Source organism: Penicillium samsonianum (assembly GCF_028829775.1).
Source record: "Penicillium samsonianum strain IBT 33392 chromosome Unknown utg000001l_segment0_segment0, whole genome shotgun sequence".
NCBI classification, from domain to species: domain Eukaryota; kingdom Fungi; phylum Ascomycota; class Eurotiomycetes; order Eurotiales; family Aspergillaceae; genus Penicillium; species Penicillium samsonianum.
In genome coordinates, this window is record NW_026643259.1 from 618,436 (window position 1) to 641,386 (window position 22,951).

Here is a 22,951-nt window from a genome sequence, read left to right on the forward strand (position 1 = left end):
TATACTATATGTATGGAATGAATTGAATTTATACCAAGGCGATACTGGGAGGTATCGGCAGTTGTAAAGCTGTCTAATCTCTTCATACGTGGAATAGAAGACCATACTTATAGACTTCTTTGCCGCCTCTGTGATAAAGGCCCTCATTTGTTGAATCTGAAACGGAATCAGAAAGAAGGACAACAATGCCAGATCCCATTGACTGAAAGCAGCCTAGACTAAGATGTTTGCCTACGGTACAAAGACGACGCAATTTATAAGTAGAGAGAAAGGCGCAAGCGGACTGGATCGACAATGTTAATCTCGCTCATCTTGCTGCCATAAATGGTCCAGATTCTTGGCAAGTTGGAATGTCGGCCTACTAGAGCTAGCTTTGAAATCTCGATTCCATATTTATTATTGATCCTGTGAATTAACTAGGACTCTCAACAGCTTAGCTTGTATGAATAATCATTTGCCTAAGTGGGCATCCTTTGTGAATAGCCAACCGCTTTGGAGAGGCCTCCAGATCTGTCACAGCGGCTACTATGCGTTTCTACGAATACCAACACGATCTATGGATTCGTATGAATACAACTTGGGTGACACGTGCCCATTGCCAGCGCGTGCCCATCCCCCACGTGCCCGTTACCCGCGCACCTGCCCGTTACCGGCAAATACTGCCCGGTATTCCGCCCCGGGATCGGCACCACCTCGGGGGTATAAAACGAGGCCCCCCCCCAGAACCTCTTCCCCTTTGGGCTTAGACGGCATGAGATCAATCAAGTGGAGTATAACCCTTTATCCTCCCCCTTTGATTACAGGTAGTTCTGATGTATAGTTTGCCGCGGACTTGCTCACCAGAACTACCTGACCATTCTAATATTTGGACCTCGCGACTTGGCCTCTGTGCTTGCATATGCCTTGTTGCACTGTGTCACTGGGCTTGCACTACCCCCAGTTGACGCGACTCCTTTTTTCATCAACTACTCGGCTTGCCCGGGTCTTTGGAGAAGAAAGTTTGTTTGATTCCAGTCTAGTCTCTCAAGGCTATGTAGCTTCTTGGCTTTCTTCTCTTCAGTCGACTTGCATTGTACCATGCACTTTGACGTGTCCCACATAGTACGCCTCTCCTAGCAAGATGCCTTTGAAGCTGTTGTTAGATGTCAAACTCCGTAATCTAAGGACTTGGATTTATCAAGAATAAACCATGCATCTCACGTCCCTGTAGGCCTTTCTTTAAAAGAAGTCTTTCAATATGCTGCCTCTCTCATTGATGTCACGCTTAAAATAAAGTGATTTGTGTATTGTAGAACGAACCCATCCCATGCACACGGGTGGGGTTGGAAGCTACGGAGTACATATACATACACCTCTACGAATGCGAACGAATACGAGCGGGGGTGCACGTGCCCGTTACCCGTCCACCCCGTGTTCCGCCCGAGCCGAGCGGCAACCAGCGCACGTGCCCATCGCGAGCGCGTACCTGGTTACCGGCAAATACTGCCCGGTATTCGGCCCCGGGATTGGCACCGCCTTTGGGGTATAAAACGATGTCTCGGACCCCAGAACTTCTTCCTCTTCTTCCCTCTCTTCCCCAGCTTTTCTTTGCCTTCTGGCTTGGATCAAGTGTAGTACCTGTTCTTACCAGTTTAATCGCTGGTAGTCCTGCCACCACAGGACACCCTGATTATTCTAGTATTTGGACCTCGCAACTTGGCCTCTGTGCTTGCATCCACCTCATTGCACTGTGTCACTGGGCTTACACTGCCGCCGGTCGACGCGACTTCTTTTTTCATTAAATATTCGGCTTGTCCGGGTGTTTGGAGAAGAAAGCTGTCGTCCAAAAGCTCTTTGGTCACATTGTTGTCGTGGAGTTCCGCTATGTCAACAGACATATTATGCTGTCTCGACCCTCTACCTGTTGGCTTATCTTTCCAGGTTCTCGACTGGATGATACAATTGCCAGGATGATCTGTTTACTGATTGTCTAGACTTCTTGATCTCGATCTCCATGTCCCATCGTTCGACCTCATCTTCTAGGACCCATAGGTCGTCTGATACCAAAGACCTGGTTTCTGCGTATGGGGTTATCCTACCCCCGATCAACGCGACCCTTCTTCATCGGAAGCAAGTTGTCACTAGGTCGCATCCTAGGTAGACATTGCAGATCACGATATACTTCGCTTGGACCCACTTTGTCGATAGGGAATATTCCTACCTGGTCGCAATCGTCGTCCGTCAAAGCTTTCACGTGCCATTCCAACTCTGGTTCATCCTCCGTCATTTCCACGGTCCATTTCCTTCTTGGATTCCAAGGTTCTTCCAAAGTTCTTTTGATTCTTCGCGTGTTCTTCATACCAAACATGCTTCGAGCCAAGCGCCAAAACACTCAGCCTTTGGAGGATTCCTCCGTGGCCCCCGAAACATTCACCGACAGCCTCCCACTCCCAAAGCTGATCGCTTTCGACCTGGACTACACCTTGTGGCCGTTCTGGGTCGACACACATGTCAGCGCCCCTGTCAAGGCACGCGACAATAACTCCCGTGCCGTAGACCGGTACGACGAATCCCCCGATTGACATTTGATCCTTTTGAAACCGAGTTCTAACCCCGCATTCCTTGTCTCAAATAGATGGGGAGAGTCCTTCGCCTTCTATCCAGCAGTCTCGTCCATAGTCTACGCCTGCAAACATCGCTCGATTCCACTGGCTCTCGCATCCCGAACCCAAACCCCAGATCTGGCGCGTGACATGCTCAAATCCCTACATATCATCCCCACCTTCTCCGATAACCCCGCCGCGAACGCTAAGACCATCCGCGCCCTCGATTACTTTGATTTTATCCAGATCTTCCCCGGGAATAAGACATCGCATTTCTCGAAAATTCAGCAGACGAGCAGTGTGGCTTATGAGGATATGCTGTTCTTCGATGATGAGGCGCGGAACCGGAACGTCGAGACGGAGTTGGGTGTCACATTTTGCTTGGTGCGCGATGGGATGACCAGGGAAGAGGTCGACCGGGGCGTTCGAGCTTGGAGAAAGCGCAATGGTATCAAGCCAGAGACCGCTGAGGAATCATGAGCTCCATTGGGTGTCTTATCCGATCCTACATTGGGGGTGTTGCGCTTTAGACTTGGTTTTCGATATTAGATACCCCGGCTCGGAATATATGACGAATGCATTTTCCTACACTATACATTTCAATGTCAAGTTGAATAGTAACATTTGAAACTATATTGTATACTTCGAATCGTCTATCTATGGATGGATTCATGCTGGCGTTTTATCGAGCTGACTAAGAGACGTACCCCAAAAAGCGGCGCCAGCTAGCTCCAAAACAGGAGCACCCTGCTATCATAGATCTCTACAAAGACACCGTCTCCAACACAAACCACCAAAATGGCGACCCTCAAACCTCCAACAAATACCCACCGCTCCTCATCCTCCTCCCACAGCTCCGGCCCACCAAAAGCCCCCCTAAAAGCCGACCTAACAGCCACAATCGCCGACACCGTCGTCTTCCAAGGCCGATACCCCGTCACCATCGGCGCAGGGACAGTCATTCACCCGCGCGCAAAATTCTACGCATACGAGGGCCCAATCGTCGTTGAGGATGGCTGTATAATCTGCGAGAAAGTGGTGATCGGCGCTCCACCGAGTTCATCTCGCTCGCCGTCACCGTCTAGATCAGCAAGCCCATCCCCAAGCACAACACCCACCGAGTCTGGGACGTCGACGCCCGAGCCTAGGAAAGAGATATCGACGCGGATCTCATACTTCGTTACTGTTGGTCCGTTGGCGACGGTCGAACCCGGTGCTCATATTCATTCTTCTGCTACGATCGAGGCTCTGGCGACGATTCGCCGGGGCGCGGATATCGGTGCGCACTCGAAGGTGTGTTCCGGGTGTGAAATTGCCGCCGGCGGATCTGTCGCTGAGTGGGTTGTTGTATATGGGAAAGGACCTGGGATGCGGAGGAAGAGAGCTCGTGGTGTCAAGGGGATGAGTCCGGCTGTTGTGGGTGCGGCGCAGGTTGCGCAGACGCCTCTGCCTGGTCCTGCGCCGGCGGGTAAGGTTATTGAGGATGCGAGGTTGATGGTCCTCCAGAAGGAGAGGGAGGTACTTGGGAGAATGCTTGTTCCTGCTGCTGGAGGGAGAAAGAAGTGATGTTTTTTTCTCGTTTTGAACTTATGTTCTTCTGTGTCAGACCAGATTTGGTTTCTTGCATATATTCGTGTCTTCTAGCAGCTTATACCCCAGTTTTCGTTTACAGTGGTTAGTCTATCGTGGGTGGTTACAAGGATAATGCACGAGATACCTTGCAATTGAACTCTAGTATCAATTGAAAGTAGGAATAGAAACCCGTAGGAACGCCACACATTCAGTAGATACAAGACAAAAGAAACAAAACTGCTTTCTGGATAGCAGGTTAAAACATGAGAAGCAATGCGCCATATGGCATAAGCAGATCTAGAAACCCATCCATGAACGGGTCCACGCCGCATTTGTCAATGAAATCGAGAATACATTAATTGAATGGAAAAAGACAAACGAGGATTTCTGCTCAAGAAGAGCCTCCACCACGAGGCTGGGGCCCACCACCACCTCTCTGTCTCTTTCCACCACTTCCACCTTCGGTGGTAGTGTCGGGGCCGTCATCACGAGAACGCTTGTTGCCCCCAGGAATGAACTGACGGGCCGAAGCACTCAGGTTCCCACGGTTGGCAGTAGGGCTCTGAGCCTGGGCGACGTTACTTTGATTTTGGTTACCACCGCGGCCTTGTCCACCACGACCGCCACGACCTCGCTGGAGGCCCGGGCCGCGCTGGTTTTGGCTCTGGCCATGACCTTGACCTTGCTGCTGCTGTTGATCATGTTGTTGATGGCCGAATTGCTGGCCACCACCACGTCCGCCACGTCCGCCTCGTGCAATAGGAAGCCCGGATTGAAGAGCTCGCATCAGACCAGGTGGGTTTCCAGCGGGAGGTTTGCTGGGAAGAGTAGGGGCCGGCTGGTTTTGATCGGTTTGCTGAACTTGGCCGAAGGGATTGGCTGGCGCTGTGGGCTGTGCCTCGCCTTTCTGGGGGGCAGCGGGTTCGGAAGGTGCAGTGGGAGGCGCGACTTCCTGCGTTGGAACATTCGGGGCTGCTACAACAGGGACAGAGGCAGGGGCAGGGGCCGATGCAGGGACTGGGGCCGAGGGAGCTGTAACTGGGACTTGCGGCGCAGCTAGAGTTGGAGCGGGAGCAACGGGTTGGACTGGGATTGCTGCTGGTACGGGCGGCTTAGCAGCCGGAACCGCGACCGGTGCAGGCCGGGCAGTCTTTGCAATTTCCCATACTTCCACAACGGGCCTTTGAGGAGTTTCCGTGGCAGCCTTTGATACAACATCAAGCTTGGCATTCGCAGTTCGGAATCTGGTGTCGAGCATGCTGAGACGGGCAGCGGTTTTCTTTTCGACGAGTTCGACCGCTGAGCTGACCTTCTCCTTGATTTCATTCTCATGGGCCTTGACCAAGGCCTCCCTTTCCTCGGTGGACTTCTGTTGCAGTCCAGTCAATGCGGCTTCAGTAGCACTGGAGGAGGCTTGGGCTTCTTGTTGGAGCTTTTGTTGCTCGCGTGCCACTTGACCACGGATGTTGTTTCGGACGATTGTGCGAATAGTCTCATGCTTCGCGACCAGCTCTCTTGCTTGAGCATCTGTCAACTCGGGAATAGTAAATCCGGCAAGCTCAAACGTCTTTGACGGAGTTGCAGGGGTTGCATCTGGGCCCGCACCCGGTGTTCCAGGTACGGATTGTTCACCGGCGGACAGTTTCTCAATTTCTTGACGATGAGCAGCCTTGACCTCGTTCAGCTTAGAGTTGTACATATCCTTAAGGCGGTCGGCACGTTCCTTGATCTTCGCATCTTGTTCGCTGACCTGTGCCGCCAGAAGTCCATCCTTCTCTGCAAGAGCTGCCTCGAGACGCTGGATCTTCTGCTCAAGGGCTTGTATCTTTTGAGCGTCACCAGGACCAGGGATTTCGACAGTCGCGGTTGGGAATTGTGAAGCCGGGGTAGCGTTGACGGGGACTTCTTCTTCTGCAGCAGGAGCACGAGCAGGAGCAGGAGACACATTGGCTGGCGCCTCTCCCACCTTGATCTTCAGTGCCTCCAATTCATTCTTTGTAGTCTGAAGTTCCGCTTGGATGACCTCCTTCTCCTGCAAGGACGCATTGAGCTCGTCTTGCTTGGCTTTGACACGCGCGCTAAGGTCCTTAGAGCGTGCCTTGAATTGCTCTGTGAGCTTGGATCGTAAATCTTGTGCACGTTCATCGGAATGCTGCTTGAGTTGCTCTGGGAACTCGGCGATTTGAGCCTGAAGGGACTCCATCTGAGTCTGGAGAGCTTCCCGCTCGGACACGGCCTCTGTCTTTTCGTTCTCAAGGCTCGTGAGCTTCTCCTTCAGCTCTTGCATTTCAGTAGGATCGACACGATCGTACTTTTGAAGGATGTTCTGAATACGTTGTTGGTATCGGTCGCGATCGGCCTGTAGAAGCTGCATTTCTCCATCCTTGGCTTCACTCTGGCTCTCCAACTCGTGGATTTTGGTCTTGAGGGGTTCGATCTCCTGAACTAGCTCATTCTCGCGAGCGATCTTTTGATCACGCACGGCCTCGGTTTGTTTCAGTTGGTTTCTGAGAGTAGCGTTGCTCTCACGGAAAACGTTGAGCTCGTTGATAGTCTCCAACAGCTTGCTGTGATTCAACGCGTTGTGATCGCTGTCGGCCGCAGCACGGCGCTGCTGCTCGAGCTTGAGGCGGGTCTCATCAAGCTGCGACTGAGTGTAGTCGAGTTGCTGGTTGAGTCGCTTGCTTTCCTGGGTTGAAAGGTGGTATTGAACCTCGACAATTTCTTTCTCGCGACGCAAGAATTTGATAACCTCCTGTAGGCCTTCGAGATTAGGGGCGGCCTGGTCTCCCTCTGTCTCATCGTCCGAAACATTCATTCGGTCCCGCTGCAAGGACGAAATCTGGCTGGTGATATTTTCGAGCTGGGTGTGAAGCACAGAATTCTGGTGAAGAACCTCCTCCCGACGCTTGTGCAGTTCAGAGAGCTCGCCCTCGTACGTGGCACGTTGCTCCGCCCAGCTTTCCTCCTTCTGAGACAGATCCGTTTTGTAGCCTTCGGATTGGGTTCGCAGCTCAGCGATGTCGAGCCTGAGCTGGTTGCTCTCTGCACGAACAACCTGTAGATTCTTCGCTGCCTCGGCGTGCTTAACAAGCTCGGTCTCGTAGTTCTGTTGGGCATGCTTGGCGATTTCGGCCTGCGCGTTCAGGTCCTCCTGATGGTACTGCGCAGCAGTGACATGTCGTTCGTTGTCGGCCTTGAGACGAGTAATATCCGACTCGAAGTTGGCCTTCTGCTCTTCCAGACGGCGCGTTGCCTCCGCTTGCTCTTCGCGGAGCTTGGTCATTTCAGTGCTGGAGGCGGACAATTCAGCTGAGATCTCTTCAATGCGAGTTTCGAGGTCCTGGATCTTAGTATTCTTCTCCTCCACAAGACGATCGGTCTCTTCACGGTATTGCTCCTGTGTCTCGGTGGCGGACTCTAGACGTTCTTCACTGGCTTGGCTGATGGCCTGGTAGTCTTCAGCCAGTTGTTTGGCGTGTTCTAGTTCACCCTTCACCAATTCCAGGTCCCGTTTCAGTTCGGAAACTTCAATTGAAAGTTCCTGCTCCCGAGAAAGTCCGCTTCCTTCACCAGGCTCCTGACCCTCAGTAGGTCCCTCGGTGGTACCGGCAGACACGCTTGGTCGCGAGTTCAAGACCTGAAGACGCTCTTCGGCACTCTTGAGCTCAACTGCAAGCTCATCTACACGGGACTGCAAGTGATCCCGGGTGGTCTTGGCGGCAACCAGCTCTTCGCGGACTGAGCCCAAGCTAGTGACCAGATCATCAATTCGTTTTTGCGATGTCTCCTGCTCATACTCCCGGCGCATGCTAGCCTTTTTGGATTCCTCCACTTCATCATTGAGCTTGCGCTTTGTCGATTGCAGTTCGGTTTCGAGTGACTCGACGCTAGCTTGGAGTCGGCGTCGGCTCTCGGAGTCGGTGTGTTCACGCTCGTTGAGAATAGTTTGGAGGTTTGCGTTCAATGAGTCCAGACGACTGCGCTCGTTCCGCAAATTCTCGGTATCATCAATGAGCCTCTTCTCAATATTCTTCCAAAGCTCCTTCTCGGCCTTCAGGTTGGCACTTTCTCTCTGAAGGCTCTCAACAAGACCCTTGGCCTCCACGAGGTCTTCAGCAGCTTGCTGGGTGCGCAGATCCTGTCGGTTTGCATTTTCGAAGAGAGCAGAATAGCGCTTTTGGATCTCGGTATTCTCATTCTTGAGCATATTGAAGTTACTCTGCAAAAGCTCCGCACGTTGGGAAGCAGCAGCAAGCTGGCTGCTTGACCGACTGATATCAGACATAAGCTCACTGTTCTTACGGGACAGCTCATTGACCTGCTGCCGCAGTGCTTTGTGGTCTGTCGTCGTTTCTTCACGGAAAGTGTCGAAATGGGCTTGAACCTTGCGGAGCAACTCAGCGTAGTCAGGTCCTGATGTATCCATGGCTCCCTGAGGAGCAGCACCAAGAGGCATGGATTGTGAGAAGACAGACTGGTCGTCGACGGTTGGCTTTCTGTGCATAAGCATACTGCGGAATGTGTCGCGCTCCTTGACGTAACTCTGCATCTGTGCGCTGAGGTTCGCAATCTCATCACGGTTTGTCTGCGCACGGATACGCAATTCCTTCAGCTCGTCGATTTCTGCCCGTCGAGTAGCTTCCTTGGCTTGCGCCTCTTCGCCCTCCTGCTTGTCACCAAGCTCTCTCAACATTCGTCGGAGAGTGTGATTCTGATCCTGGAGTTCGTGAAGATCCTTGAAAGTTGTAAGGTGCTTGCTGATAAAGCGGCCAGTTTCATTGAGATCCTTTGCCGACTCTTCCACTTCACCCCGAGCAATTTTCTCGAGCTCCTCGCGGTCGTATTCTTCGCCATGTTTGGCAACAGCAACCTCAAGGACGAGAACCTTGACTTCCGCACTCAGATCGCGGAGTTGCTGGCGTAGAATGTCGCCCTCGCGAGCCAAGCCCTCGACTTGACCTTGCCATTTTCTGGATTCCTTAAGGGCGGTGTCCCGTTCCTTTCCGGCTGCTTCGAGGAGAGTAGACATTTCCACAACAGCATGATCGAGACGAGTTTGTTCTGCTCGTCCCTCCTCAATTTCGGGTCTGGTCGAATCAAGTTCAAGAACCATCTCGTCAACGGTATTGCGGAGTTCCTGGCAGGTTCTCTGCTCAGCTGCAAGAGCGGTGCGCATTCTGTCGTACTCGGAGTACATCTGCGTGACATTCATACCACCCTTACCGCGAGATGCGCGGGGGAGAACGAGCCAGTGGGAGTGCCAGCACGCATGATACTTGATCGTAGAGGTGTACTGGGTGCACCTCCATTAATAGAGACAGCGGGGCTTGCTGATCTTCCTCTGGCAGGTTCGGACTCAAGCTGGGCAACAAGTGCCTCGAGCTCGCCAATTCGGCGCTCCGCAGCTCCCTTATCGTTGGACTCCGTCTCAAGCTCCACACGGAGACGTGAGATTTCCTGCGCTGCATCATCCTTTGTCTTTTCGAGAGCAAGTTGGCATTCTTGCACCCGTTGCTTGGCGGTCTGGGCAGCAGATCCTTGTAGCTCGGCCAATCGATTGGAGCTGTCAAGTTCGATGCGGAATGACTCGGTTGCCTGGATGGCTTCCTCCTTCAACTGATGAATGCTAGCCAGAGAGGTTTCGTATCGCTGCTCTGTTTCGTCCAGGCGACTCTTGAGGGAGTTCTCACTTCGTCGAAGAGAGTCAATTGTCGAGTTTGCTTCTTCAGTGTCACGCTGAAGCTCCGAGATCCGAGCTCCCTTTTCTTTGCGGAACTTGATGTATTCAGCGGATTTTGTCTTAAGTTCGGTCTCGAACCATTCGTTGTTCTTTTTGGTGAGATCCAGTTCTTGTTGAAGACTCTGCTCGCGGAAGCGGGCGCTAGCAGAGGCCGCATTGGCACTCTGGAGACTTTGCTCCGCGGTGGAGAGTTCACGTCGTAATTCGATGGTCTTCTTGTGCTGGAGCGAAAGCTCCTCTGCCAATTTATCATAGGCCGCAGATTTCGATTCGAGCAAGCCCAGTGTGTCTCTGTTGGATGCCTCCAGAGATGCGATACGCGCCTTCAAAGATGTGGTTTCGGATTCATTAGACGTGGACGAGGATTTCAGTGTAGAGATCTCTGTTTCGAGTGAGGAACGGGTAGTTTCTATTCAATGTTAGAAAAGAGCTCATCAGTACCAAAAAAAGACAGATATATATACCAGCTTCGTGCAGCTTTTTCCTCAGATCTGCGACCTCCGCGTGTCCCTTCTCCACACTGGCTTTCAGAACCTTGACCTTCGACTCATTGCTGCGCACAGAATTCTCAAGCTCTACCTCCAAGCGAAGCTTGTCGGACTTAAGCTCGTCAAATTCATGAGCCTTTTTATTGATTGATTCTAAAAGTTGATTGACAAGCTCCACAGTCGGGGCCTGCCTTAAGGTCGTGAGCGTCGATTCGGGAAGCGCATAGTGAGAGGATAGGTAGGGTAGTTGAATGGCAGTTTCCGCCATGTTGTCGAACGAGCAACAGCACAGAGCTGTCGTGGCGGAGAAATCAAGAAAAGTAAGTATGAGCGGCGCAAGCTAGAGCTGGGTCCTCGAGGACGGGCGCGCCGTGTACTGTTCAGAGACAACTACACACAGCGCTGGCCGAGGGACCTCAGGTCATGACGATGTGAACAAAAGAGATGTGTGTCTTTTGAGGGGAGACGAAGAATTGAACGAAATGGTAATTGGAAGAACTGGTGGTGAGGTGACTTCAAGGGTGTCTGAGATCCATTTCCGCGCTTTGGGTTGAGCTCTAGGCACGTGACATTCTTTGTCTGGCCAATCTTTTAATAGCCACTCTCCTCGAAGCTTCACTGCTTGGCTAGGCTGTCCTCATTCTTTACCAAGGTCTTTTCAAAGGTCTTTTCCGGTGTCTTCTCGGGTGTGTTGTCTTCTTTTCTTTCAGACAACACTCACAGTACCTATGCCAAACCCAGTTTGAATCCTCCAGCTCGATCCAGGCAAACCAAGTGGTTGTCATCTCAGCTCCCCTTCATTCTTCTCTTGAGTCTCAGCGATATCCGAATCTTGTCGCAACCATGTCGTACCTTCAGAACCAGCTCAAAAGCTTCAACGCTAGTGTCGTGGAGTCGGCAAACCGCATGCCCACGCAGCGACGTGTGGTCAGCAACCAACCGGTCTCTGCCAGCAGTTCCCAGGTCCCATCATCCGCACCGACCCCGTCATCCTCTACCGAGATCAAAAAGAAGCGTCATGACCCGGACATCGTCTACTCTCAGCCGGCCAACACAGGCACGGGCAAAGATATTATGACGCAAGTGCTGTTCGCGATCGAGCACATGAAGAACAAGAACATTCCGCTCAGGTTCTCGGATATCATCTCATACCTCTCACTCCAGCATCGTGCTCATGACCTGGGCTACGTGCAGGCTCTTCGGAGCATTCTGCAGATGCACGAGAAGGTTGAGTTTGACCCGAGCGGCGCGAACGGCGAGGGCACATTCAGGTTCCGCCCACCTCACAACATCCGCAACGCAGAGCAACTCCTGAAATACCTCCAGGCCCAGACTACTGCGGCGGGTATGAGTGTTCGCGAACTCAGGGAGGGCTGGCCCACTGTCGAAGAGGAAATCAACCAAATGGAGAAGGAGGGAAAACTGCTCGTGACTCGAAACAAGAAGGATGACCATCCCAAGATGGTGTGGCCTAACGACCCGTCCCTAATCGAACACTTCGACGATGAGTTCAAGCAGATTTGGGACAAGATCAAAGTTCCCGATGTGAATGTAGTGAAGGAAGAATTGGACAAGTTCGGCATCACACCCACCAACAAGAACAAGGTGCTCGGTCCCCGGGTCATCGCACCGTCTAAGAAGTCCAAGAAGCCACGCCGAAGTGGCAAGACCACCAATACTCACATGACGAGCATTCTCAGGGACTACTCGCATCTCAAACGATAAGTGAGTTGTTCAATTATGCAGCAAGGGTCTCACTTTACTCGTTGCCACACCAGAAGTTGCTTTGATATTATCATTGCGTTGCATTGCTTTGGGCGTTTGGGGGAAAATGCATGCCGCCTCATTCTCGCCGCATGGAAACTCATTTCTTATTTTTTTACACTTGCTTCGACAGCATTGACATTTGTACACTACACGCAGAAAATGATAGATACCCAATGAAACAAATTAATCGATTCCTCACAACCCCAGCTACCTACCTATATACCAGGGTTCTTATGTGCAGCCAGTCAGTCCAGCTTCTCATCGAAGACGCAAGTCTAACTATATGCATCAATTCGTCTAAAAAAAAGGTATCCAAGAGAAGGCGTAGTGATGTACAAGGTACCCAAAAGCACACGACCCAACAAAAGCGACCTGAACATAACAACCCGTAGATCAAATGCAAGCCCACCGATCAATGCTTCCCATTCGCAGCAGCACCAGTACCCTCAACACGATCCAAATACAGCACCAAATCCTCAATAGTACACACCTTAATACCCCACTTCTTTCCAAATTGCAAACACCCATCCCGACGCATCATACCATTATTCCCCCCAATCTCCGCAACGCCCTCAACAATCTCCCCATCCTCAACAAGCTCAGCAATAACACCAGCCGGCGCCTTTCCAGCAAGCTTACAGAAATCCACAGCAGCCTCGGTGTGACCCGTTCGCTCGCGCACGCCGCCAGGTCGCGCCTGCAGCGGGATGATATGGCCGGGCCGGCGGAAGGAATCGATTTGTGCCGTGGGCGAGGCGAGCGTGCGGCACGTCAGTGCGCGGTCCTCGGCGGATATACCTGTCGTCACGGACTCGTCGCTAGAGTCGATTGTGACTGTGTACGCTGTGCACTTCGGGTCGGCGTTCTCGGTTACCATTTGTGGGAGCGCGAGGCGGGTAGCGAGGTCCGGGGTGATGGGGGCGCATATTAAACCGCTGTGTTTTGAAATTGTCAGTAAGGCTTTCTGAATGGGATTGGGATTGGCGCATTTGTCTTCGTGGATGTGCCATTGCGGGGAAGAAGGACGGGCTTTCGGGTCTTCATAGCCGACTGTTCCTCGTCGCTGTCTTAGGTTGGGTGGCGCTCTTACCTCGTATAGCGCACCAGGAAGGCCATCTGGGCGGCTGTAATGGATTCGGCGGCGATGATTAGGTCGCCTTCGTTTTCGCGGTCTTGCGAATCGAGGACAATGATGAATTCGCCATTCTCTGTTGGTCTTCGTTAGCTGTTTGGTCGGGTCATACGGTGTCGCGAGCAGCTGGATGCACGTGGTGGGTGGTGGTGAAGGCGATTGCGTATGTGGGAACATCACTTACTAAATGCTGCAATTGTATCCTCAATTGAGTCGAATTGGTGTGCGATTTCTGTGGGGGAAGGCATTTTGATTGCTTTTTTGCCCCTCACTGCGGAATTTCGAGGATAAGTAGTTTAGAGTGTGCAGGGGTGCAGAAGATATGAGTGAGAAGAAGATGAACAATTAATCAAAAGGAAAATTCGAATTGTTCTAGAACCAAGAAACAAGAAGAATATTGGAGACTGAGTCACTGGCTGACAAGAACATTAGAAATGCCCGTGATATCGGCGCGGGGGAGCCGAATTGCGGGCCCGGCGATTGCTAAGCCTCGGAAGTCTGGAAGGGGCAACTATTGCCCTCCGAGGTCTAGGAATCTCATTAATTCCGAGTTGCTCTTGAATTGATAGCTTATTCTATAGATGGCTACCCATATATAGGTACATACCCATGTTTCTGACGCTCTAACCCACTAGAACTGGGTATGCAAATGCAGTAGTTATAATGAAACTATATCAGCCAAGCCCTCGATTCCCCATCCAACGGACCTCATCTGCCTGTCTCTCAAGCGCACGGCGCATATAATCGCCATATCGCTGCTCTCTCTCCCAATCGTCACGCCGTCTATGCCGCATCTCTTCGCGTGTAGCTTCATCGACCTCCGCATGCATGAACACATCGTCATCATTGTCAACTTCTTTCTTGTCAACCCCCATCTCATAATCCGCAGGAATGGAAAACTTGAGACGACCAATACGCTCTCCAGTCCAGATAAGGAGCTCATCTCCAGTGAGATTCCCACCAGTGGGAAGAATCTTGCGAGCTACCTCATTACTGCCCGGCGATTGGGAAGGCCAGAGCCCACGCGGCTGCTGGTCTTCTTCTGTCTGCGGGGTTGGCGGTTGGCTGCGACGACCGAATGGGATTTGAGGCTGGGAGGTATTGATATTCCAGCGCCGGACCTCTGAACGACCATTTCGCTCGGTCCACTTGATATTCCCTTCGGCGTCGGAAAAGACGATGCGATTCCCATGCGACCCCACGGAAAGTAGTCTGGAACTCGCGGCGCTTTGACGGTTCTTGTATTCTGGGTTGAAAGTGGATGTAATGTTCGAGGGGCTGTGGTCTTCTTTGGGTGCTGGTTTGAGATTATAGAGCTCCAGCGAGCCTCGTCCATTATAGTCTCCGCATGCCACGACGGAATGTGACTCTGGGTAGGTGGAGTCTGAGAAGACGGGGAATCGAGGCGCTGGTACTGAGGCAAGACCACACAGCCGACCGCCGGAGTGGATTGTGGTCTGGAGCCGAGGGAAGTAGCGGCGGTCATAACAGAGGATGCTGGGGAAGCGCCCTGCAAGGAGGATTGTATTCACATGAGGAGCTGGCGGGTGCAGGATGGAAAGAGGGCCAGGTTGGAAGAGCGGCGCGTAGTTGGCTCCTTCGTCTGAGGGTCCTGGACTGCGTATACGGGTAGGTGGCTGTCCATTGGATTGGAGTTGGAACAAGGGCGAATCGGAGTGGGCAAAGGAGCTTGGGTTAGCTACCTGCTCGCATCGCGAGCTGATTGCCTCTTCCTCCTCGACGGCCGACAGCCTGGAGTCATAGATCTGCAGACTGAGCGTAGTGGCTAGTGTCAATGGCACTGAGTAATCTGTCTCCTGAGAAAGTGCGAAAATCGACCAAGGATAGCGCTGCTGCGAAATCACTTTTAATGTCTCCAGATCGACTTCATTAAGGACATTCCCAACTGCCAGGTAGGCTCTTTGTCGCAGAGAATCAACGCTAACTCCCTCGCCCAGATTTATAAATTCCAATGAAGTCTTGGAGGGAGAATGATCTCGACGACCAGACAGGTTCGTCAGGAGAATGCCGGGTTCACTGACCCCAAGGATCTTGCCTTTACTTGCTTGGGAGTCAGCTGAGTGGGAATGATTCAGATCCCAGATGCAGACGCTGCCATCTTCAAGCGGGGCAATGATCTTGTTCTGCCTGGCTGAACTCCAGTCTTTGAGCAGCCCCATGCCTTTGACCTCATAGGACTGCCCTCGTTTTCCTTCACCCTTGCGGAACGAGGGCTGCTCGACCCAGGATAAAGATATGGGCCCGTGGCGAGCAATATATTCCGAATACCAGTCCACATGTTCCCCCTCAGCCGACGAGTCCCATTCCGCTGCTGCCCTCGCCCTCTCAGTCCAAGAGAATTCCCTAGTATCATCAGAGTCTCGGTTCGGCGGCGGGGCAGAAGGCTGAATGATATCGCGCAGCGACTCCTGCCCTAGGGTCGTCAACGAAGCAGTCGTGTCGGAAATTAGACTCTCCGGGGGTCTGGCAGCGGCGCGGGCAGCCTGCCGAGCAGCCCATGACTGGTCATAACAGTGCAATTTCCATTGATTATTATCACGGGCGATATCGAAGAACTTTTTTGATATGCATTGGAGTTGGACCTTTTCTCGTGGAGCGAGGTCTGGTTATCGCAGAGCTATCAGTTCTCGGTCGAGACGGTGCGGGGAAGATCCGGGGCTTACGGTCGATGATTTTGGACAGAATCTCTACCGGCAGCTTATCCATGGAGAGGGATCAACCGCATTGAGGGCAGTCTAAGGAGGGGAAGTCAGCCACGGGGATATCGGCCTCTTTCTTGAACAGAATTCTAGACTCTTTTTCTGTCGGCCTTTTCCCCCGCGATCTGCACTCCAGACCGTCACGTGGATTCAATTGGTATGGGATAAGGACCGGGCTAGATGCAAAATTGATTGAGTGTACGTGTAAGTATAAAAATGGTGTATCATACATTGAGTTATGGGCTTGTGATGTTTGGGGCACTGTTGAGATAACTTCAAATATTCAGAATAAACCCGGGAGACTGTTCCGGTATAGGATCCACTGGTTTTTATAGAATTTACTCTGGAGGAGAGAACATTCCGATATATTCCATAGCACAGCCACTGAGCTAAAAATGTGTGGATCGGACTGCCTTATAGGGATTCGTGCTTGATATCACATGCTATATATTGAAAAGTACTACAATCAAAAAGACGTGGCCAGGCCTCACAAGCGGCCAACTATTCTTGTCAAGCACATCAAGATAAGTTAAAAACATAGAAGCGTCTATTGCTAAAGCTATATGCATCTTGGAAATAGAAAGTATTTGAATGATATGAGGTGTATATCTTTTCCAACAGCCAAACTCCAGTCCGGCCCAATTTCCCCCGCCATCAATCAGTCATGACTCGTACATTTGAAAATAAATTATGTTGGCAAAAGGGTAAAAGAAAAAAACAGAAGATAACAGTTCACAGAGGTAGGGCAGAGAAACCCTACTCGTCCGGTCTAAAGACGGCATCTTTGCAGAGGATGGCCACCTTTTTAAAGAAACGCCGCCATTCAACCGGATCACCTTTGATTTTGACGAATTCCACTTCAAATAGCCCCTCTGAGACACACTCAATAAGCACCTTACCTTGGAGCGGACACATCCTACCATCTTTGGCAATCACCCGAATCATGGCAGAAGTATCTCCAGCACTAACAGCAGGGACACTCGGAACTGGAACCCCCAGTCGGTGAAAGGCCTCACAGATGAGAGGCACGAGAAGCTTGAGTTCCCATGCAGAATAGAAACGCGTCATTGAACGCGAGGGGATAATATCCTGGAACTTTTGTGCGTTTTGAGTTCGGCTCACAGGCACCGAGGGTTGCTGTGAGAACTGTGACATAGAAGGCTCATCCTCGAGATGGCCCGCAATCGCTGCATCCTGAGAGGCAAACTTCTTCCCAAAGGGCTGGGTCGAAGAAAAGACATCAGCATTCTGTGGACCGTCCCAGTCCATCAACATGCCACCGCCCAACATCTCTGGTTGGGTCGAGGAGAACCCTGCATTTGCACCACCTTCATCGCCATCCATGTCCATGGGGTCAAAGCTGCGACTCGACCCCTTCCCAGATTGGGAAAGAGGATCTTGGCTGAAATCGATATGAAGCGATTCAAACATCGATGTGGCAAGATTAATTGGGTCTCTCAACTTGCCATCAGTGGAGAGGAACTTGTTTGCACGGGTGTACCAAGGATGCCTTCGGACATCCTCTAGCGAGAATCGCTTTTTGGGGGTCCACTGTCAACATGCCACGCAATAGTGATAATGTAGCGGCTGGTAACTTCTGCCAGAGCTCATCTGTAGTCCGCGCCTTTGTCGCAACATATTCGTGATACTCGAAGCTATCGTCTGTCGGGCTATCCCACGGCGTGTTCCCGGCCAACAGGACGAAAAGCACGATACCACAAGACCAAATGTCAACTAGGTCCGGATGATACCCAGCCCCTTTGTTCTGACCTCGAGTACTGCTGCTAATTACCTCGGGTGCAATATATGGGGGACTGCCACAGAATGTGGTTGAGAGTTTCCGCGTTCCCTTGTACTCGAACAGCGCCGCCAAACCGAAATCGGCGATCTTGAGACTCCCGTCGCCGGTCAAAAGCATGTTCTCGGGCTTGATATCACGATGACCGACGCCCTTGGAGTGCATAAAGCCCACAGCACTGACAAGCTGTGAGAAATAGACATGGGCAACATCCTCGCCCACACCCTCGTCAGCCTCGATCTTATCGAAAAGATCCCCGCCTTCGGCCAACTCCATTGCGATCCAACGCCACACATCGTCCTCGCCCGTCTGATAGAAGCTGATAATATTCCCATGGCCCGAGACGTGTCTGTGTACCGTGACTTCAAGTTGTAATTGTCTTGCGCTAATCTTCCCATGTCGCGCGGCGTAATCTTTGTGGATGTACTTGACGGCGAAAACGGGGTTATCTGTATCCAATGGGCAGGCTTTTTTGATACTAGATGGATCAAACCGAGTCAGAACTGAATGTTCGATAGCATGGATCTTGTTCTTACCATGCATAGGCACCTTGGCCGATGGTCTTGGACACGATGCGAAACGGCACATCGTTCGGGAGCGGGGCCAGCTGCGAATGCTGCATTTCGAAAAAGCCCACAGGGAATTTAGTGAATGTGATTGGATGCAACAGGGATATACACAAAGGGACAGCAAGTAAATTAGGATTAAAAAGGCATAACGAGTGGGAAATAAGATAGGTTGAGATGTCGCGTCGAAGCAAGGGTAGCGAAACGCGGGACAAGACGCGGACCACTTTATCCTGATCGGGTAGTCTGTTGACAAAGGCACAATACAAAGCACCTAGGTAGAGGGTGATGGAGGGAATAACTTCACTCTATCTGATATGGATCAGTATTACTCTATACTAGATATGCAAGTATACTATCTATGCTCTATTATTATACTACATATGCTATTAATACCTTGAAACTGCAGACCCGCAGTTGATTTCTGGACGATCGCACTAACTTTGCCAGATCGATTATTTAATTATGTTTTGAACTGACTGTATTTGTCTTTATATTCAGTTAATTATGACCTCATGTAATTTATATTTATATTCGAGTATAAACAGAAACACATTTCCTTTCAAGACTGGAGTGGCTCAAGTAAATCACCTAAGCGGGGTTCGCGTTGCCCGGGGCGTCTAAGGGCCGAGTAAACAAATCCTCTATTTTTCCTCTTCCTCTTTGTTCACTTCACATAATAAATCCTCTTTCTCACAACCCAACCCTCCTCTCTAAATCTTCCTTGCATCGAGTTCACCGTTGGTCGTTGTTACGGATCCGGCGTCATTCCAAACCCTCGTGCTACTGTTACAAGCATTCCACAACCGGAAATCCACAGACCATTTACTATTCCTTAAGAACCTCGATTGCCTCACCTCCCAATCCACAATGGACTACAGCATGGAAGACACACAGAACTCGGCTCCCGAAGCGCAGCAAGCTAGCAAGCTGAACCCCTCTGGTCAAAAAAGCGAGACCCAGAGCGTGACCAAACGGTTCGTCCCTTTCAGCACCTGCAAACAGCTCCACAATTCGTTTGCTACTTGGGGTACAATATAGCTGACCGGATCTCTTTCATCCGTATAGCCTGCAAGCCGAGCTTATGCAACTCATGCTCTCGCCCTCGCCCGGCATCTCCGCCTTCCCGGACGCAGACGGCAACCTCCTCTCGTGGACAGCAACCATCACCGGTCCGACCGAGACACCTTACGAAGGCCTCACGCTGAAACTCTCCTTCGCATTCCCCAATAACTACCCCTACTCTCCCCCAACAGTCCTATTCAAGACTCCGATCTACCACCCCAACGTCGACTTCTCCGGCCGCATCTGCCTCGACATCCTCAAGGACAAGTGGAGCGCCGTCTACAACGTATCGAGTGTTTTGCTCAGCTTGCAGAGCTTGCTGGGTGAGCCTAACAAGTAAGCATTTGCTCGCATCCTCCGTAACTTCCATCACCGCTAACATTGAACCAGTGCGAGCCCCTTGAACGCCCAAGCAGCTGAGCTTTGGGACTCGGACCAGGCGGAATTTAAGCGCCACGTCCTCGCCCGGCACCAGGACCTGGACGAAGAATAGACTGTTAGATTTCATATCTTTTTTTCATTCTGCATCGGCGTCGGTTGGCCCTGTCGCCCACTCCATGGGCGGTGGGATCGTGCTGCAAATGCATAACGGGCCTGGTTTGGGCCTGGGAGTTTCTGGTTTGCTTGGTTATGTCATTTTCTATCTTTGCTCTTATTGTTACTACTACCTCTGAACCTCCGCATTCAGGTACAGGCGTGAGAACCCCTTGCCCTTGAGATCCTCGGGCGGTTCCCTCTGGTTTCATTTCTTCTGGTCATTACTCCTAGAGCGGTAGATCTATTCATTGTCGGCGTCGTTGTAGATCAATCTGATCTTGTACACTTCGCTTCCAAGCTTGTATGGTACAATCCTCGCTGTCTGGTATTCTCCGCATAAGTATAGAAGACTCGCTTGTCTAGGCTTCGGCACAGTAACTTCCAAGTTTCGCAGGGGTATAGAGGTAGGTGAGTCCTATATCATATCAAGGACAGAGTCCGACTACCTACGTATGTACGTAGCCGACTATTCCTGCAGAACTAGAATTGGTTTTGCCAGATAATTTAAAGTCCATGCTATCAGGATTGGACAACCCCATAAATAAATACTCAAATAACCCTATGAAATCAAACAGCCACCGCCCATATTAGGATTCAGGTACCTAAGTGGAGGTACCGAAATACTGCCTCTCATTGGTAATCAACAAGCCAGCAACCGTCGCACTGGTGAAAGTACTAATGGCTCCAGTAACCATAGCGCTGAATGCAACACGCGACACGTCCCTAGCCCGACCAGGGGCGATCTGCGACAGCACACCAATCTGGTTACCGAGGGAGCCGATATTAGCGAATCCACAGAGCGCGTATGTAACGATGAGGCGAGAGCGATCGGAGAGGTCCTTGTACTCGCTGTTGTGTTGGAGGGCGTCATAAGCGACGAATTCGTTCTGTGGAGGGTTAGAAGAGAAAATGATTGTTTGTGTGAAGATGGGAAACTTACGGTAACAAGCTTGGTACCAATCAGCTTGCCAACTTTCAGCAGGTCCTTGTCACGGGAAACACCGAGTAGGAAGGCAATCGGGTAACAGATGTATCCGACGATCAGCTCGAGGGTCAGTGGGGGGTCGTTGATGTTCAGGTATCGGCCCCACCAGGTGAGGAGGCCATTTACTAGACCGATGAGAGCGATGATGCACAGGAGCGTGGATGCGATCATGGCAGCAATCTTCAGACCAAGCCAGGTGCCGCTGGTGAATGCGTGGAGGGCATTGGCGGAGCGATGTTCCTCGTCATCGGGGACGACGACACGGCCTGCAGTGAGGGTTTCTTCCTCCTCGGGCCAACGGAGCTTCGAGACTGCTAGCGAGGCGGGAATACTCATGACACAGGCGCTGACCATTGCCTGTGGGTTGACACCGATGCTGATATAGGCGATTAGGACACTTCCGGCGATAGTAGCGAAGCCGGAGCACATGACTTGGTGCAGCTCAGCCATGGTAAGGTGGGCGATGAAGGGGCGGATCAGCATGGCTGATTCTCCCTGGCCGATGAAGGGAGATGCGGCAGCGACAACGGCTTCGGCACCGGAAACGCGCATGCTCCAGAAGAAGAAGACGGCGAACTTGCCGATGAACCACTGCAGGATATTGTAGTAGTACAAGAGCTGAACAAAGGCGACGAAGAAAATGATGGCGGAGATGACGCCGACGAGGAAGAATTGCCCTGGGGCAAAGCCCTTGTCAAAGTAGTAGAAATCCTTGCTGGTCAAGAAGATGACTCCGTCGGCGGCAAAACCAAGCAGATCAGTTGCTAGGCCTGAGATGAAGTTGAAGATGTCGTATCCTGCAGTAGTGCGGAGCACGAACAGAGCAATGATGAATTGCGCCAGCATGCCGACAATGACGGTGTGCCAGATGATCTTCTTGCGGTTTCGAGATGTGAGCCATAGCCCGAAGATGAAGACTAGCATTCCAAACAGACTGACTGCACGGTTGGCGCGGGTGTTATCCTGTGATTCTTCAGACACAAACGATCCAATAAGAATCACACCGATGCATAGCGCGGCGGCACTAGGTGTTCTCAGCTTCCCGGGAATCATGCGCACGAGAGGGTGAGCCGTATGATCCCAGGCCCAGTGCATGGGCTTTGACACGATGCTAATGGGAACATAGAAGAAGATGATTCGCAGCGTGATGGCAAGATAGAGCAGGAATGGGATGAGCCATCCTATATCATGTCGGTGTAGTATCAGGCCGGCAATCCACCAGCTAGGTGAAGAGTATGTGTGTAAGCCTCGAGTTGAGTCCAGGGTATACAGTAGCACTGTAATCTTAGTAGAATCAAAGTAGTTCACTTACCCGGTAAACAGAAGCCAGACCACAGCATGAACCATATGCCTCCATTGTTTTCCCACACGGCGATACCAGGTGCGCTTGGCTGGGAGGTTCTCGCCCGCTTCCTCGTCGTTGGAATCCTTGCTGCCATGGTCCAGAGTTGTTTGTTCAGGCACAATTCCTTTCTCGAATTGGGTGTCTGTAGAGTAAACCACTTCATCCTGACGTCCCTCTTCGGCGTAGGCGGTATGATGTTGATGAGCATGGTGATGCTGATTCTCTGGATCCAGCACAGGATCTACATGATGCATAACATGCGATCCCGCAGGATCAGCTTCCTGTGTCTTATCCATCACAATTCCACTCCGATCGCAAACTCGAACGTTGGAAGGCACGAAAATGCAAGCGCCCGTGACAAATTTAAGTTACAATTAAGAGTGAAACTCAAAACACCCCGAGATTCGACCGCCTGAAATTGTGCACGAGGAAACTTGGACTTTTATAATAAACACGGACACAGGATTAATTAGGAATCTCCCGTTGGTAAAAAAAAAATTTTTTGCCTCGAATCCTGCTGGGTTTTTTATTTATTTTATTTACCTACATATTATACTTTCTGGGGAATGGGAGATAAAAGAACGCCCAAGGATTGGCAGGCACTAACCATCGGACCATCTTCCCTTCTCATCCTGCTTGGCTGCAAGAATG

At 51.4% G+C, this 22,951-nt stretch overlaps 11 protein-coding genes across 11 annotated transcripts; 4 read left to right on the forward strand and 7 right to left on the reverse strand.

Moving 5' to 3' along the window:
- Positions 1-2,264: 2,264 nt before the first annotated feature.
- Positions 2,265-3,223, forward strand: N7471_000240 (Mg-dependent acid phosphatase). The gene is made up of 2 exons (XM_057272961.1): positions 2,265-2,539; positions 2,615-3,223. The coding sequence occupies exons 1-2, from the start codon at positions 2,346-2,348 to the stop codon at positions 3,060-3,062; spliced, it is 642 nt and encodes a 213-aa protein (XP_057141140.1). The 5' UTR covers positions 2,265-2,345; the 3' UTR covers positions 3,063-3,223.
- A 157-nt stretch (positions 3,224-3,380) lies between these two features.
- On the forward strand, positions 3,381-4,148 carry N7471_000241 (transferase hexapeptide domain protein; the record flags this gene model as incomplete). Its single annotated transcript, XM_057272962.1, has 1 exon — positions 3,381-4,148. One exon carries the CDS (start codon positions 3,381-3,383, stop codon positions 4,146-4,148), a length of 768 nt encoding a protein of 255 aa, XP_057141141.1.
- Positions 4,149-4,545: 397 nt separating this feature from the next.
- Positions 4,546-9,333, reverse strand: N7471_000242 (putative filament-forming protein (Tpr/p270); the record flags this gene model as incomplete). Its single annotated transcript, XM_057272963.1, has 1 exon — positions 4,546-9,333. The coding sequence occupies one exon, from the start codon at positions 9,331-9,333 to the stop codon at positions 4,546-4,548; it is 4,788 nt and encodes a 1,595-aa protein (XP_057141142.1).
- Positions 9,334-9,365: 32 nt separating this feature from the next.
- Positions 9,366-10,653, reverse strand: N7471_000243 (uncharacterized protein; the record flags this gene model as incomplete). The annotated part of the gene is made up of 2 exons (XM_057272964.1): positions 9,366-10,306; positions 10,362-10,653. 2 exons carry the CDS (start codon positions 10,651-10,653, stop codon positions 9,366-9,368), a joined length of 1,233 nt encoding a protein of 410 aa, XP_057141143.1.
- Positions 10,654-11,228: 575 nt separating this feature from the next.
- On the forward strand, positions 11,229-12,110 carry N7471_000244 (transcription factor TFIIE subunit TFA2; the record flags this gene model as incomplete). The annotated part of the gene is made up of 1 exon (XM_057272965.1): positions 11,229-12,110. The coding sequence occupies one exon, from the start codon at positions 11,229-11,231 to the stop codon at positions 12,108-12,110; it is 882 nt and encodes a 293-aa protein (XP_057141144.1).
- A 454-nt stretch (positions 12,111-12,564) lies between these two features.
- Positions 12,565-13,532, reverse strand: N7471_000245 (3,4-dihydroxy-2-butanone-4-phosphate synthase RIB3; the record flags this gene model as incomplete). Its single annotated transcript, XM_057272966.1, has 3 exons — positions 12,565-13,087; positions 13,243-13,360; positions 13,469-13,532. The coding sequence occupies 3 exons, from the start codon at positions 13,530-13,532 to the stop codon at positions 12,565-12,567; spliced, it is 705 nt and encodes a 234-aa protein (XP_057141145.1).
- Positions 13,533-13,958: 426 nt separating this feature from the next.
- On the reverse strand, positions 13,959-16,011 carry N7471_000246 (uncharacterized protein; the record flags this gene model as incomplete). Its single annotated transcript, XM_057272967.1, has 2 exons — positions 13,959-15,907; positions 15,969-16,011. The coding sequence occupies 2 exons, from the start codon at positions 16,009-16,011 to the stop codon at positions 13,959-13,961; spliced, it is 1,992 nt and encodes a 663-aa protein (XP_057141146.1).
- A 749-nt stretch (positions 16,012-16,760) lies between these two features.
- Positions 16,761-17,435, reverse strand: N7471_000247 (Calcium/calmodulin-dependent/calcium-dependent protein kinase; the record flags this gene model as incomplete). The annotated part of the gene is made up of 1 exon (XM_057272968.1): positions 16,761-17,435. The coding sequence occupies one exon, from the start codon at positions 17,433-17,435 to the stop codon at positions 16,761-16,763; it is 675 nt and encodes a 224-aa protein (XP_057141147.1).
- A 37-nt stretch (positions 17,436-17,472) lies between these two features.
- N7471_000248 (Calcium/calmodulin-dependent/calcium-dependent protein kinase) lies at positions 17,473-18,424 on the reverse strand (the record flags this gene model as incomplete). Its single annotated transcript, XM_057272969.1, has 2 exons — positions 17,473-18,280; positions 18,339-18,424. 2 exons carry the CDS (start codon positions 18,422-18,424, stop codon positions 17,473-17,475), a joined length of 894 nt encoding a protein of 297 aa, XP_057141148.1.
- A 692-nt stretch (positions 18,425-19,116) lies between these two features.
- On the forward strand, positions 19,117-20,267 carry N7471_000249 (putative ubiquitin conjugating enzyme (UbcK)). Its single transcript, XM_057272970.1, has 3 exons — positions 19,117-19,345; positions 19,437-19,769; positions 19,824-20,267. The coding sequence occupies exons 1-3, from the start codon at positions 19,239-19,241 to the stop codon at positions 19,924-19,926; spliced, it is 543 nt and encodes a 180-aa protein (XP_057141149.1). The 5' UTR covers positions 19,117-19,238; the 3' UTR covers positions 19,927-20,267.
- Positions 20,268-20,572: 305 nt separating this feature from the next.
- N7471_000250 (NupC/NupG family nucleoside CNT transporter) lies at positions 20,573-22,596 on the reverse strand (the record flags this gene model as incomplete). Its single annotated transcript, XM_057272971.1, has 3 exons — positions 20,573-20,857; positions 20,911-22,177; positions 22,268-22,596. The coding sequence occupies 3 exons, from the start codon at positions 22,594-22,596 to the stop codon at positions 20,573-20,575; spliced, it is 1,881 nt and encodes a 626-aa protein (XP_057141150.1).
- Between the last annotated feature and the right edge of the window lie 355 nt (positions 22,597-22,951).

What these genes read in the sequence shown, in the direction of transcription:
- N7471_000240 (XM_057272961.1), top strand. Translation starts at nt 2,346, where the DNA reads ATGCTTCGAGCCAAGCGCCAAAACACTCAGCCTTTGGAGGATTCCTCC. An exon ending in AACTCCCGTGCCGTAGACCG is followed by an intron (nt 2,540 to 2,614) that starts GTACGACGAATC and finishes TGTCTCAAATAG; the next exon opens with ATGGGGAGAGTCCTTCGCCT.
- N7471_000249 (XM_057272970.1), top strand. Translation starts at nt 19,239, where the DNA reads ATGGACTACAGCATGGAAGACACACAGAACTCGGCTCCCGAAGCGCAG. An exon ending in ACCCAGAGCGTGACCAAACG is followed by an intron (nt 19,346 to 19,436) that starts GTTCGTCCCTTT and finishes TCATCCGTATAG; the next exon opens with CCTGCAAGCCGAGCTTATGC. An exon ending in TTGCTGGGTGAGCCTAACAA is followed by an intron (nt 19,770 to 19,823) that starts GTAAGCATTTGC and finishes ACATTGAACCAG; the next exon opens with TGCGAGCCCCTTGAACGCCC.